The sequence below is a fragment of the Peromyscus leucopus genome, chromosome 16_21 (assembly GCF_004664715.2).
Source record: "Peromyscus leucopus breed LL Stock chromosome 16_21, UCI_PerLeu_2.1, whole genome shotgun sequence".
Lineage (NCBI taxonomy): Eukaryota > Metazoa > Chordata > Mammalia > Rodentia > Cricetidae > Peromyscus > Peromyscus leucopus.
In genome coordinates, this window is record NC_051084.1 from 38131563 (window position 1) to 38146507 (window position 14945).

A 14945-nucleotide genomic window follows, 5' to 3' on the forward strand; every position below is an offset into this window, starting at 1 on the left:
GGAATTTTCCTGCTGGTTTGCTTTCTGTACTGTGAAGACCTCTACGCCCACTTCTGTGCTATATTTATCTTATTTTTACCTTACTTGCTCAGATGTGCATCTTTACCACCCAGTTTTCTTCTTCCCTCCCTGGTTCTTTGCTTTGTCCTGGTATTTCCCAATTTTAACCAATCAAAGTTACCATTTTACTTCCTAATATTGTCCCTGCCCCATTATTCTCCTTCCATTTATCTTTGTTTTAGATTTTCTGTCATAACAATTCAAGAGAAAACAATGTAGAAAAGCTCCAGGTAGAGACTGGAATTAGAGGTGTCAAATATACTCTGAGTAGTCAATGAAGCCTTGTGGTGTGCTATCGGGGATGTGAATCATCCCTTTCTCCTATGTATCCACGCTGTAAATGCTACCCACTCACTAATCATGGAGTTCCAGAAGGACCACTGTGGTAGCAGCAGAGTGCCTGTGCTTAAGCAACCCTTATTTTGCTTTATAAATGCCCCCAAGAGCAAGGGCAGTAATTCCAGGGATTCACAAAAGCCACAAGGTACTTTCCTTAAGGCAAAGGTAAAAGTAATAGTTTAATTACAGCATCGTATCATGTATTACCCTAAGTGTTCCATTTGACTACTATTTACTCTAATTTCTAAATTAAACTTAGTTGTATGCATTAGAGGAAAACACAGTGTGGACAGTCAGCCTTCCATACTGTGGGTTCCACATCCATGGACTTCACTGCTTGCCTACAAATACACCATTTTCTATAAGGAACTAGAATAGCCATGAGTTTGGGCATCTGTCGTGGATTCTAAGACCAATTCCCATTGGACACTGAAGAATTAACAACCCCTAGTTTTGGGATTCTCGGGGGATCCTGGAGGGAGTCCTTTGTGGATGGGGGTGGTACACTACTATATCCTGAAAGCACTGACTGGGAAGGAATCAGATCAACATGTAAAACACAAGAGTGCAGCCCAATCGCCTGGCAATGTCCAAAAGCACAGAGAAAGCACTTTGACAGCATACTTACATCTAAAAAGCCTGTGTAGACCCGCACAGGTAAGTGAAACTTAGAGGCATTGGTGACGAGCAAAATGTTGTTGTCTATGTGCATGGATGATGTGGATGGCATAAAAAACAGGGTGAAAATGTATCCTGACTCATTAGGAAGAATTAAAACTGGTTTGCTGAAGTTGTGCACCTGGGGGGAGGAGGAGAGGAAAAGCAGATTAGTACCATCTAGTGGAGAGCAGCAGAATGGAGCAAGAGGGCTCCCACGCACCTGAAACATTGTTCTGGCTTCTTCTGGTAACAGTACATCGTGAATGAGGATGGCAAAACTAAAAGTATTAGTCAGGTAAATTGGCCTTTCCACTGGGTCAGCAGGACTGTCCTGGATGTGAAATAGTGTTGCGGCGTGATCAAAACCCAAATAACTATTGGAAGAAAACAAAACAAGATGAATCTTCCTTATTTTCTTGTTTTAATTTAAGTTCCAAGCTCTTTGGTTTTGAGTAGTAGTCAACATTTAGCATTAAGGACCACAGAATAGAATTAGTATTTAACTTTATAACTATATGATTGATCACATGACTAAAAATTTAGCTTATGAAATACTGAAATATAATAGAAAGATGGTTCCCTACTGCATGATACAAAATCACATTGCTGGACTCAAGAACACACTAACAGGATGGCTACAGTGGTTACGGTTGTGCATTAATACAACACTTACTGTTAAAGTACAATGAGAAAGTTATGTCTCAGAGGTCATTTCTAAGTCAAGGGTCAATTGAGGGACTGAGGAGTTTATAGATGAAAACAAGTCACAGGAGTGACATGAAACAGTTTGACATGTTACAAAAAGAACAGAATGAAAATGGTTCAAATGATTTAAATATTTAAGAAACACATTCATTTCTGAATCATTAAATCTTCTAACACAGATCATATTGTTCCATTTTCTCTTTTCATCTTAGAAAGTCAGAAATAAACAAGACAGAAGGATTTCCTTTACAGTTGTTGTTCTTTTCACAATAATCCCATTAGGTTGGATGAGCTCTATTTATCAGCAAAAAGTTATAAACAGAAAGTTAAAGCTCCTTTGAAGGCAAAACTTACCCATCTAGAACTTCTGCTTGGTAGGGTATTTCAAGTTTAGAATAACTCTTTTCCTTTGCTTTAACAGTTATTTTCCCAGAAAACTGAGATGGCTTTTTTGCTCTTGAAGCTGAAAGGAAGCATTAAAAAACAAAAAAACAAAAGACAACAAAAAATTGTCATTTAAAAAAATGTCTATTTATTTGTGTGTGTGTGGGGGTATTTTTTAACTTAAAACATTCCATTTACTCATTTTGTGTCTGTGTGATAAGTGTGAGCGCAGGGGAGCCTGTTAGGGCACACACGTGGAGGTCTAAGGGACTAAACACAGGTTGTCAGCCTCGGTGGTGAGCAAGGACCTGCACTGCTGAGCCATGTAGTCAGCTGTTACTTCTTACTGCTTATGAGTCTGAGTGATTTTATGGAAACTGAGAGGATCTTAAAAAAGGGGGGGAGGGGAACGCTTCCATACTGGCAAACAGAACACTTGCATGCACAGTCTCCATTTTGTATAAAAACCAGGATAGTTTCCTGTGGTGAAAGAGCACCTAGTCATGAGCAAGTGAGCACAGGTCACTTCTCTACTGCTGGAGGCGCTGGTGTCATTTAGGACAGCAGGCTCTAACTCAGCCTCCTTCATCTCAGCATGGTGAGCAAGGGAGGCCAGGTCTGCTCCCTACGGCAGGCACTGGGTAGGATATCCAACAGCACCTAGGGACTCCTCTTGCTAGATGTCAGGCGTACCCCTCCATCTGTGATGACTAACAATGTCTCCAGAAAACTGCCAAGAGTCCCCTGGGAGGCAAAACTGCTGTCACCTACTGAGCACTGGTATGTCAAGGCTATACTGAGAAAGCAACAATATTCCTAGTTTGGCCCCAGTCTTGCGGCAAATATCAACAAGGCCGAGTGGCACAGAGGAAAGCCGTTCGCCAGCCGAGAGTTGTGCATAGGAGCTGAGGAAGACCTCCCCTGCTGTCAGCCCATCCGTCTTTTCACGCTGTCTCAGCAATAAAGTCAAGCTCTCCGAATCAAAGAAACGCATTTGATGCATCCAGACTGGGTGCTCATTAGATGCTGCTTTCAAGTAAAGAAGAAGCAGTTCAATGTTCTTTCCTTTGAAGTCTTTCAGGACACCTCTGCTAGTGAATGTGTACCACCCAACTTCAGGACAAGCAGAGGACGAGAGAATAGTACCAACGATGCCTAGCATCCCATTACGTACTCGTAGGCACTTCAGATTTAAATTTCTTCTTAACATCTTTTTTCAACTGAGCTATTTCTGGACACTTTAACTTTTTCAATGTTCTGATGTCAGGCTGATTACAGGGCTGTAATTCAGGCATTTCATAGTATTATTAACTTAGCAATACAACCGTTAACTATCATGGAGTATCATGGGGGAGAAGGATGTCTGTTGGGAACATGAGCCTGGCAGCACTAACACACTGTGAACTCTGAAAGTACCCAAGTTAGACACAACTTCCCCACTGGTTTCACAGCAAGCCTTTAAAACCACTCCATTACTGAAAAAGAATTACATATGTATGCGTATATGTGCCTAAGGAGGTCAGAAGAAGGCACTGGATTCTGCCTGGAGCTAGAGTTACAGCTGGTGTGAACCACCCAACAAGGGTGCTGGGAACTGAACCAGGGCCCTCTGGCAAGGTAGCCAGTGCTCTTAAGTGCTGAGCCATCTTTCCAGGTCACTCACAGCAACCTTTGAGAGGTATTTTCTGTTGGGAGATCTGCAGTACTATGAGTAGGTAAAAGGTCAAAATATTTCCTCAAGACTTTAAAAAGCACTTTAAAGAAAATTAGCAACTGTTTGGGGAAAAAACCCTTTCTTTTAAGAAACACCATTTTAATATGTAGAACTGAATTGTATTGTAAAATAAAATAAAATTAAATTAAAAAATAATAATACAATTTAAAAAAAAGAAAGAAACACCATTTTAGGGCTGGGGATACAGCTCAGACGTAGAGTGCTTGTCTAGCACACATGTGTGAGGTCTTGAGTTTGATACTTGGCACCAGAAAAAATAAATAAACAAACAAATAAATAAATAATGGGGAAAATAAATAAATAGATAGATAATTTAGAGCCTGTAATCTCAGAAGAGCCACACGAATGGCACCATATGCCTCCATGAAGACATTTGCTGGGCTTAAGGAGTTGGAGGGGAGGAGCCCTGTACCTTCAAGAGATAAGGGGGTGGTATGCCATAGGATATGGCTGAGGTGGACTTGCCCATTGCTCGGGTTAATCACTAAGGTAGCCTAAGTGTTTTGAGGGCCCAGAAAGACTCTTGACTACTCTGTTCTCTGGATGGGAAGAGGTGTCCCAGCTGGTCATGATGTGGTCTCTCAGCAGCACAGAAGACATTTACCTCAAATATGGATGTAGCTGTGATAGCAAGACCTCCTGTAATCCAAACTTTCTACATATGCATCATGAAGGAGGCCACATATTCAATTTCTACTCCCTGGGAGTTCTTGCAGAGGCCCCAGCCTGTATCATTGCTCCAGATCCTGCCAGAATGTTCCAGAACTAAGGAATATACCGACTCTCTCACAAACACTGTGCTGAGCGTGGCAGGGTGCTGCCACACTCTCTGGCTACCTTCATCTGATGAGCTGAGCTGTGAAATGCGGACTCCAGACAGATGTGGGTGTCAGAATACTAGGTTCATCTTTATGTTCCCTTGCGTAGGCGAGACAGGTGGACTAGACCAAAGAGGCATGTTCAGGATGGGGAGGCTATGGAAGACACAGGCCCTCTTCCAAGTTTCAGTTCTTATTTAATCACATACTGAGTTAAGCAGCATTAAGTCATTATTTAAAATTTGCAATAGCAAACCCAATAAATTTCTCTTAAAACAAATGAAGAAAGAGTAAAGACAGACTATAAAAATGCTTAAGTCTGAGCTAATGTTTCAGGTGAGACTGGGCACATTGAAGGCATTATGGCTGTAGATCAGGGATAACATTTCAAATGACACATATTACGCATATCTGAAATAACAGCAAGTTGGACAACTATAACATAAAGGCTATTATTAAGCTTAGGCAGGACTGACTGCTTTGCTTAAAAAGTCAACATATAAAAGTGCTACGAAGAGTATTTTTGCCCACAAACCTAAATGTGCTTCTGAACATCAAATACATTATCACTTAATTAAAACAACCAGTGACTTCATAATTAAGGTAAATTATGATAGTTGTGACTGGCTATCCCAGATTACAGAAATATCCCAACCCTAAGGTATCTGCTAATATTTCTCGATTGTGAAAACTGATTTAGGGTGGTGGTGACACATGCCTTTAATCCCAGCACTTGGGAGGCAGAGGTGGGCAGATCTCTGTGAGTTTGAGGCCAGGCTGGGCTACAGAGAGAGTTCCAGGACAGCTAGGGCTACACAGAACCTTCTCTCTAAAAACAAAGCAAAATGAACAACAACAAAAAAGTTAGTGATGATTTTTTTTTTTTTTGTGTGTGTGTGGGGGGGAATCAATTGAGGCAGTACTGTTAAATCTGGGTTAAAATAGTCTGGATTTCTATATTAACCCATCAACATAGATGCTTTCAAGTTTATCAAAATAACACCACTCTATGATAGAAAAAAAATTAATATTTACCATCAAAACTAATGCTTGCAACCTTGGTATATTTACTTTCAGAAGCTTTTAATGTAACTGGTTTAAAATGTACCGTTATAGCGTCATTTTGTGGTGTAGGTCGAACACTCTGCAAAGAAAAAAAAATGTAATTTTAGTCTAGTTTAGCTAGAAAGTGAAGCATACTCTAAACTAAGGCTTAATGTCTGTAGCAGCTGTAAAGGAAACAGGGCAAGTGCAAACCTTCCTTTCATTAGAATACTTTATGTAACAGCGATGACAAGGGAACCAGGTATGAGATTAGTCAGTAGGAATCTAAGGACAAACTCACACATGGGAAAACGTCAAGGTCTCACTTTCTGCATGAATGCCTACTTTGTGAGTGAAGGGGACACGAAGCCAACTTAAGACCCATCTGTCTTGAAGAAATCCATACACCAAGGTGCTATGGAGCTGTCCTCTAATGGGAAGAATGAACACACACAAGACGCTGTGACCCCCAGGTGGCCTCTGCAGTTGTTTCTGCATGGCCTGACAGTGTAGGCAAAGCCCACTGCCAAAGGGCAGACTACTTATTTCATTACCAGTGCACTGGGCAGTAAGGCCAACTACAGAGGTACTTAATTCGGAAGAGAGGCTGGAATGTTTTCAACTTAGGGAATCAGATCTATTCACATAACTAACCATAAAATTTAAAAAACAAAACAAAACCCAAAAGCAAACAAGAACAACAAAACCCAGCAAATGGTATATGTTTAGTGTATATTTAAAAAATAAACACATTTTAAGGTCTAGTTATTTTTTATCATCCTCAATGATACAATTCATTTAAACCAAAAGAGACTTCAAAAGTCCAACCCCTTCCCTATTGTTGAGAAAGAGAGCCTCACATTATAAAGTGATGTTTCAACAGTCAGCACCAAGAGGAGGACCGAAGCCAGGTTTCCTGACTTGGTATAGGGTCAGTGTCTAACCCACTGCACAAAAGTGTCTTCACGGAATCATGGTATTGCACACTAACCCTGACTCAAAGTATTTATTAAATTATCACGACTGTGTGAACTTGATGTCAAATCTGGTTACTTCCCGCAGAAAAGAATCTTCCATCTGGGAAGCTCATTGGGTATGCTTGCTCACAGGGCTGGTAAGTCACTAGGTTCTTCCACATTCACAGCTGACTCTTTCTGTTCACTAATAAAGAAGAAATCTACCCAGACTGAACATCACATAGGCACATCTGTGTGTGTTTGAAGGCACAGTAAGTGTGTGAGAAGAATGTGAAGAAAGACATTGGCTCTGTGGCTTGGCATTTGCTATGGCAGGGAACTAAGGTGATTATAATAACTCTAGGGCCTGCCAGGGCAGCTCACTTTCCCAGGCACTATTAGTCTTGGGCAGCTAGCAAGTCCTTGCAGGTCCTGGATCATGGCCCTAAAGATGATGATTCTTGCAGTTGCTTGAGCTGGAATTCTTAACAGCCTTGGCTTCTTGCCTCCCACTCTCTCAGCATTTCATCTTTTCATTTGCCTCACTTTTTCTTCAAGAATGCTTTCTCATTTGAATATCAGACTGGGGTTGGGAACTGGATGATTGGTTCAAAATATCTTACTTATCAATAAAGCTTACTGCTAATAACCACCACTTGAAATACAGATCTCTTCATTCCCTGAAGGGTATGCATGTATTTTTGAGATTAAACAAAGAACTGTTTAAACTGTTAGCTAAGCTACATATGGAAGATATTTCATTTGCTTTCACTATACTAATTACCATACTAACAATTTTCCCAAGAGAGAGAGAGAGAGCAGAATACACATGGCAGTCTAGCAGTGACACAGTTGGAACCTAAGCAAGCTGCCACATACTCAGGTTCATTTCCCCACCTGTAAGAACATCCTGCGAGACTGGAGGAGATATTTTCTAAGTAATAATCTGTCTGCAAAGTTTTGTGATTCCATCTACTTGCTACTTGGAGCTTGTGGCTTGCTAGAGAGCTGACCTTATAAGCTGAGGTCTCAGAGGGCTCTCACCACACAGCTACCTCCTTCACTGGCTACTGTGTAGAGACAGCAACCATGGGGCCACAGCCACGTCCCAACACGTTCCCACACTGCAGTGGTTCATCAGAAGCCACTGCAGCATGTTCTGAGTGGCAGCAGCTGGTACAAAGCCATGCAGAAAAGAACGAGTATTGGTTTTGGCTAAGATGAGTTGTTGTAAGCAGGAAGAACTTAAAATAGATGTCAAAAAAATGATTCTCTTACTTCAAATGCAATACTTTAAGCATTTTCCAAATCAGAAGAAATATTTGCATTCAGAATTATTACCTCAAAACATACTGCACTAACAGTAAACAAATAGACAATTGGTGACTCACTTTATACAAATGGCCTGAACCGTTTACTCATCAATAATAAACCTGAATTATCGGGTAAAACTTACTTGTCTAAGGAAATAAAAACAAAGCAAAGCAAAAAAAAAAAGCAAAGCAAAATACTTAAAGTTCATTCTGGGTGACAATATGAAAAATAATACAAAATTATTACCTTGTAATAAACTTATTTATACTAACATTTTAGTATTGGTTACTAACTACGACTTATTCAAAGATAATTAAAAAGTGGGGAAATATGGCAGGATTCCCAGGGAAAGGCAGCTTGCATACATTCTTAATATAATTTTAGCTTTTTCTTATGATATTCAAATCAAACTATCATTCAATAATTCAAGTGAGACACAAGAGTCCAAGAAGTCAGATGTGGTGTACGCCTTTAATTCCAGCACTTGGGAGGCTGAGGCAGGTGGATTTCTGAGTTTAAAGGCAACCACTAAGGTCCAGGCCAGCCAGAGATATCTAATGAGACCTTGTCTCCAAAGAGTCCAATACACATTGAAACCATAGAGGCATGCCAGCAAGCGAGGGGAGAGCCCATTAGTACACAGCAACTGGATCCCTAATATCGTGTGCATAAATTCACTCAAGCAAACATCAAGCTGACAGTGGCAGTTACTAAATGATCCCTGTTTATCAGCTAGCATGGAAACCTCATGCAGACCTTCCTCTGAAGACATCTACGGCACATTAATGTCAGGAAGATTATTTCCTCAAAGCTACACAACAGATAGGAGAGCCTGAATGTGGGTGGTCATCCATCACCATAACCGGGTGAGGAGCTTGGATTTGGAGTTACCTGTATCGTTATCATGCACCAAGAAGGAATACAGTGTTTAAAAAGAGGATCAGGCGGAGGTGGTGCACGCCTTTAATCACAGCACTTGGGAGGCCGAGTCAGGCGGATCTCTGTGAGTTCAAGGCCAGCCTGGGCTACAGAGTGAGTTCCAGGATAGGCTTCAAAGGCTACACAGAGAAACCCTGTCTTGAAAAGCCAAAATAAATAAATAAAAAATGAAAAGAGGCTCAGTTCTTGGAAAAGGAATTAACAAAACACAATAAACCTTTAACATTCAGCACTACCTAGTCAGTCCTTAAAATTTCGTATGTATAGGAAATGGTAGAGGGTAACAACTTTTCTAAAAACATACCAGCCTCTAATCTTGTTATAATATGCAAGAAATGCTGAAATAAACACACACACAAAAAACAAAAGTTCTCAGAAAACTCAGTTTGCGGTGTATGTAGGAGAGAAGTCTAAGCTGCTGTGACCTCACCAACTGAACACCATGACAGCTTTGGCTGGTCTCTCTTATCATCTACACTTGTGTCAAAGTAGCTGCAGTGTTCTCCTACAATGCCTACGTCTCCTAATGTTGCGCTCTCTCTCTCTCTCTCTCTCTCTCTCTTTTTAAAGATTTATTTATTATGTATACAAAGTTCTGCCTGCATATACACCTGCAGGCCAGAAGAGGGCACCAGATGTCATTATGAATGGTTGTGAGCCACCACGTGGTTGCTGGGAATTGAACTCAGGACCTCAGAAAGAACAGCCAATGCTCTTATCCTCTGAGCCATCTCTCCAGCCCCTAATGTTGCTCTCTTGATTAAATTCTCATCCTTTTCTTACTGCACTTTTATGAACCCAAAGAGGCCTAGTTTCAAAATGAGTTCAGTGGCGGAGGGGACTTTGGTGGATTGACTCATAGCTCCACATTTAGGACATATTATAATACATAGTTGATGTTTAAATAATTATTAAATGAATGAATAAAGGGATGAATGAAGACCAGGCTTCTCATACTCCACATAAAACCAGAGTCGACAGGCTACCACAATATAGAGCAAGGACTTAACTCTGACGTTAAATCTCTCTCTCTCTCTCTCTCTCTCTCTCTCTCTCTCTCACACACACACACACACACACACACACACACACACACACACACACGGGGGTGGGGTGGTGGGGTGGGGTGTTACTTACTGTTATTGGTACATCCTTTGTTCCTGAATTTAATAAATGAAGATTTAAAACTTTTGGTAGATCTGTTAAAATGGAGGGAAAGAAGTGTTTCTTTAGAAGATGTGCTTCATAGCACATTAGACTCTTTACCTTATTAGATATCAAGTTGAAGTTACTCTAGAATGTGAACTATAATGACAATCATGTCAATAAAGGAAACATTAGGTAGGAGTCGCTTTACTCATCAGGATATTTGTTTGATGTACAAGAGCTGCCCTGATCACACCCAACCTAAATAATCAGACCCAAACCAAACAAAAACGTAGAGTGTAACTTGTGAACACAGATATTACATAGTTTTCCAACAAGGCAATTAAAATGCAAAATTACCATATTAAAAGCAAATAAGGCTAGGTGGTGGGGGCACATGCCTTCAATCCCAGCACTAGGGAGGCAGAAACAGGTGTATCTCTGTGAGTTCAAGGCCAGCTTGGTCTACAGAGTGAGTTCCAGGACAGCCAGGGCTACACAGAGAAACCCTGTCTCAGAAAATTTAAAAAAAAAAAAAAAAAAAAAAGGAAATCAATTTTTCAAAAATATGGCCTTTAATCCTGGACAAATAAGTTTTAATTACAAATGGTTCATATCAAGTATTTGTACTTTTTCTTTAATAAAAATCTGAGCGTGGTTGTTTATGATTTTAGAATTGGGAGTTTTTTCTTTGACCACTTTGGATAAACAATATTATCCATTAAAATGCAACTGATAATTCATGTCTTTAAAAAATCCAGAGGTAAATCTTCTGACTTCCTTTATATTACTACTGGAAAAAAGTATTCCTCACAACTGTATGTGTGAGGAACTGGATTAAGAAACTATTTTCTACCTCAGTTTCTACCTGGAAGATTCAAGTTATTCTAACTTTATTCTATCACCTGGGAAGCAGGCTTCTTAGGAAATTTCTAAAAGATTACATGACCCACTGAGAAATAACTTTCAAAGGTGAATTATAAGTAGAGCCATCAGAACTGAATCTCAATTGGATTTTTTAGACCTTGTGGTTTGAATGAGAACGGTCCCCTCAGGCTCATACACCTGGCTTGGTCTCTAGAGGCAGAACTATTCTGAGAAGGATTAGGAGGTGTGGCCTTGTGGAATACATCACTAGGGGTGGGCTTTGGGGTTTCAAAAGTCCACACCAGGCCCAGTCTCTCTCTGCCTCCAACTTGCAGGTAAGATGTGAGCTCTCAGCTACTGCTCCAGCACCATGCCTGCCTGCCTGCTGCTGGCCCCTCCATGTTGTTCACGGGTTAACCCTCTGGAATTTTAAGCAACACCCCCCACACCTATTATATAGTTCCTTTTATAAGTTGCCTTGGCCACCGTGTCTCTTCACAGCAACAGAAAAGTAACTGAGAGAGACCCATAAACACTTGTGTTATTTTACCTTGTGTTCGAAGTGTTCCAAAATCTAACATTTCAGTTGAGGAATAAATTCCAGGAGCTGGGAAAACAGAACAGTGAACAATTATCTTCATTCAGCCAAGACAGGGGACTTGGCTGAGAACAAACTCTGCACTCCTCCGGTTTTCCACTGACCTGTTGTAACTTCTACCTCCACGGGAAGAATGATGAACTCGGTGCTGTCTGAGGCATTTGTCTTTATTCTTATGAAGGCTGTATGATTATCTGCTTCTCGGGAGGAAAAGCTGGCTCTCATCACTCCCTTGGTTTCATAAGGAGGGATTTCCTGTGAGTAAACAGACCATAATGTAGCACAGCATGCGGAACGCTGCACAACTACCTTGTTTATTCATTGGATGACACAGACCAAAGGTGCACTATTATTTTATATATCTACTAAGAAAAAAATAGTACATTACCAATTAATTATATGCTTCACTGATTGTAACACATAAAACCTCCAATTTTAGAGAGTGTTACATACAATAGAATAAAATGAGTTTTTTTGAACAGGTGATGTATATTGTGTCAAAATAAGTTAATCAAGCCAATAGTCTGAAAAAAACTAAAAGCTGCAAAAACCTCTTAAAAGCATAACTAGTCTAGAAAACCAGTTTTTTTTTTTTTTTTTTTTTTTTTTTTTTTTTGGTTTTTCGAGACAGGGTTTCTCTGTGTAGCTTTGCGCCTTTCCTGGAACTCACTTGGTAGTCCAGGCTGGCCTCGAACTCACAGAGATCCGCCTGGCTCTGCCTCCCGAGTGCTGGGATTAAAGGCGTGCGCCACCACCGCCCGGCTATTTTTTTTTTTTAACACATTAGTTGTGTACTCAGTCCTGAAATTATCCAATGGAAATATCCCCATTAGAGGGCAGTATCTTCTGGAAGTGGATAGTGTTCTCCAGATGATAACCAGGAGGGTTGGACTCTGCTTTCCTTTCATTTAAAAAATAATACTTCAAGTGCAGTCAAATAAAGCTCTTGGTGCATGTGAGCACACACAGACACACACAGCATAAACTTTCAGTCTTCTAAATGATAACACCCACACAGGTACTGTACTAGAAGGAAGACTCATTGGAATACAATGGGGTGGGGTGTATAAATTCTTTTCAGGTTTTAGAACTATTTGGCTGCCTAGAAATTGCTGGATTTTTTCTGCAAACCACTTAAAGCTTATTTTAGGAAAACCTCATGTTCAAGAACTTACTGGTCCTCACCTACCCCTACCTTCCCTAACTCTGTAGTCTCAAAGTGGAAAACAGGGGACTGGAAGCCTGGGGTGGGAGGAGACAGACAGACCCCAGATGTGCTTTCCAACTCTTGGAACCTGACTCAGTCCCTGGGACATTCTAATGTATAGTGACATCAGGCAGAAGACGGACAGGAATGGTAGAGTTGGGCAAAAGGATACCTATAGACAGCCAAAGTTGTGCTCCTGTTTATACAGCCTGCAACCTATCATAAAGCCCTGGGTCCTGCTTCATGATAAAACTTTTACATCGCCGGGCGGTGGTGGCACACGCCTCTAATCCCAGCACTCGGGAGGCAGAGGCAGGCGGATCTCTGTGAGTTCGAGGCCAGCCTGGGCTACCAAGTGAGTTCCAGGAAAGGTGCAAAGCTACACAGAGAAACCCTGTCTCGAAAAACCAAAAAAAAAAAAAACCAAAAAAACCTTTTACATCAACCATGGACCCTGAGCAGCGTGTTATAAGGTAACCTTATATGCCTTGGGATCTTCATCTCCTGATGGTTGGAATGAATGAATCTTGGTGGTTAAACCTCTGAAGGGAAAACAGACTGTTCCCACTATACAAATAAATCTTTATGGGTGTGGTGGCACACACCTTTAATCACAGCACTTGGAAGGTGGAGGCGGAGGCAAAGACAGAGGCACGGGATCTCTGTAAGTTCAAGGCCAGCCTGGTCTATAAAGCAAGTTCCAGGACAGCCAGGGCTGTTACACAAAGAAATCCTGTCTCGAAAAAAAAATAAAATAAAATACAACAAAAACAAAACAAAATAAAACAAATTTAGGGTGCCAGAGCATTTTCCCACACATGTACACTAATGAAGGATCTGAATCCTCAAAAGACCTTCCATGAGAATATCATTTTCAATGCGGTTTTGACAGCCATCCTCTCTCAGGGCCTTTCTAAAGGATCATGGGAAGAAATATTATCTATGGTGCAGGGAAATCTAATCTGCTATGATTTAGGAGGGAAAGGGCCATTTTATTTCAAGACTATGCTGCCTACTTCATAAATATTCATAAACCTTACTTAAAACCCACAACACAGAATCTACTGGGTTGCTACCTCCACTTTGGGGACAGCCCATTCCAATATGACTTTGCTAAGTAAACCTCTGCTGAAACTTCCCAGTTCTCAGACCAAATTCCTTGAGAAGACAACAATACAACTTCCCTACTACAGAACAAGGACCACAGATCACCTTTTCTCACTCAAGGATTACAGAAATCATTACTGGTTATTATTTTTGTAATCACCTGGGGCATTAAAAGGTCATGCTATTTTTTGCCAGGGTTCATTATACTTCTTAGCTATTTAGAAGTCTAAATTCTTTTATATTCATTTAGAAACTTTCTAGTCATCACATATCAGCTTTACAGGTATGAGAAAACACTCTACGATGAGGAATCCTGATTGAAGACATATACATTCACAGAGAAAACACTCTATGATGGGGAATCATGATTCAAGACGTAAATTCACACATCTCCAGATGTAAATACAGAGTGGGTCACCACTCTCTAGAAAATTGAACAAAAAAGCTGTAGTTGTATCCAAGTTCCAAATCTGGGTGTAAACTTCTCATGTAGTGAAAGTCTATAAATGCAAGGAACGTCAAGTACCTCATGTAAAGTGACTTGCTTAGAGTCCACCAGTAGTTACGGAGCCCAGAGTACATGTTCTAAAGTTCATTGTGCTTATCAGTGCCTCGTTCTGTTTTGTGTGTATGTGCACCTGAGTGTAGGTACCCACCGAGGCCAGCACAGTCAGACCTGGAGCTGGAGTTGCAGGTGGTTATGCACCACCAGATGTGGTGTTGAGAACTGAACCTGGGTCCTCTGAAAGAGCACTACGTTCTCTTAACCGATGAGGCATTTCTCTAGCCCCAGTGGCTCATTCTTAGAGCAGATTTCTGGACTATATATTTCTAATTCTACTCTTGAAATTAAATACTAGATGGAAAGATTCTCAAACAGTTGTTTTAGCAATGGTATACAGAATGGGTTTATTTCTTTTAAAATCAAATCATTATAATACACCTTTTCTCCTTTTATTTTAAGCCCTGTTGAATTTACGGGTGAACAAAAAATATTCTAATACACTAGTAAGCTTTAAGTAATTGTGGTTAGTAAGCCATTTCAAAATGACTTGTTTATTGTTGG

The 14945-nt window shown here is 40.6% G+C and overlaps 1 protein-coding gene across 1 annotated transcript in view; it reads right to left on the reverse strand.

Moving 5' to 3' along the window:
* Nucleotides 1–14945, reverse strand: part of Tmem131 (transmembrane protein 131) — a 162231-nt gene that overhangs the window by 38131 nt on the left and 109155 nt on the right. The window contains exons 9-15 of the mRNA XM_028865673.2: nucleotides 11670–11820; nucleotides 11518–11574; nucleotides 10092–10153; nucleotides 5737–5845; nucleotides 2119–2227; nucleotides 1280–1433; nucleotides 1028–1198 (exon numbers count right to left, since the gene is read on the reverse strand). Coding sequence (XP_028721506.1) covers nucleotides 1028–1198; nucleotides 1280–1433; nucleotides 2119–2227; nucleotides 5737–5845; nucleotides 10092–10153; nucleotides 11518–11574; nucleotides 11670–11820 — 813 coding nt within the window. The remainder of the gene's footprint in view (nucleotides 1–1027; nucleotides 1199–1279; nucleotides 1434–2118; nucleotides 2228–5736; nucleotides 5846–10091; nucleotides 10154–11517; nucleotides 11575–11669; nucleotides 11821–14945) is intronic.